Below are 853 nucleotides of genomic sequence, written 5' to 3'. Positions count from 1 at the left end.
ATATATATATGGATATATATATATATGTATATATACACGTACTTTTTAAAAGACGTATGCACAAAAACACAAACTCATATGTGCATAAACGTATATTTGTATGTTTGGATGTATAGATGTGTATCGTTTAGCACTTCCGCTATTTATAAAAATTTAGAAGTAAAATTGAAACTTTATCTATTATTTAAACAAATTATAAGTGAACTGATCATATGATATTATACTTAGCTCACTTACTCCGCCTTGTTTCACAGCCATCACCCCTGAATACAGATGTAATAATCTGACAGAGTTTCAGCTCAATCAATACAACATATCGATTAATGAAGCCAGTTTGATATATGATAAATGCTCCATAGACATCATCATTACCGATGGTGGGCTTACTACCGAAAATCGAACTCTGGACTGTCTGGATGGTTATTACTATACCACACCAGTTGAGAAGTCTATAGTGTCACAGGTAGGTTGAGTTCTATTACCGTATTAAATTGTTGTTAAGAACTGATAGGTGTTCATCTCAAGTTTATGTCATCTCTGTGTTCTGACTGCTGTCAAGAATGTATAATGTTGTCTATTATTTTTTAACGTATAAAAGGGCATTGAAAATAACTGTAAATAAGACAAATTCATACATACATACATACATGCATACATACATACATACATACATACATACATACATACATACATACATAGCAAGCGACCTGATCTGAGAAAACAAGTGCAGCATGGAAGGGTCTTTATAGGCATTTAAGAAACACAAAAACCGTTAGATTCACTTCAAGTGAATGTAACAGTTTTGTGTGTTTCTTAAATGGCTTATAAACACCTTCCACGCTGCAATTATATA

The 853-nt window shown here is 32.1% G+C and overlaps 1 protein-coding gene across 1 annotated transcript in view; it reads left to right on the top strand.

Moving 5' to 3' along the window:
- The window catches only part of LOC106869297 (organic cation transporter protein), a 26,645-nt gene that overhangs the window by 5,219 nt on the left and 20,573 nt on the right, over window positions 1-853 (top strand). The window contains exon 2 of the mRNA XM_014914974.2: window positions 255-463. Coding sequence (XP_014770460.2) covers window positions 255-463 — 209 coding nt within the window. The remainder of the gene's footprint in view (window positions 1-254; window positions 464-853) is intronic.

Source organism: Octopus bimaculoides, chromosome 11 (genome assembly GCF_001194135.2).
Source record: "Octopus bimaculoides isolate UCB-OBI-ISO-001 chromosome 11, ASM119413v2, whole genome shotgun sequence".
In the NCBI taxonomy this organism is placed as follows: Eukaryota; Metazoa; Mollusca; class Cephalopoda; order Octopoda; family Octopodidae; genus Octopus; species Octopus bimaculoides.
This window is presented reverse-complemented; position numbering and strand designations above follow the sequence as displayed.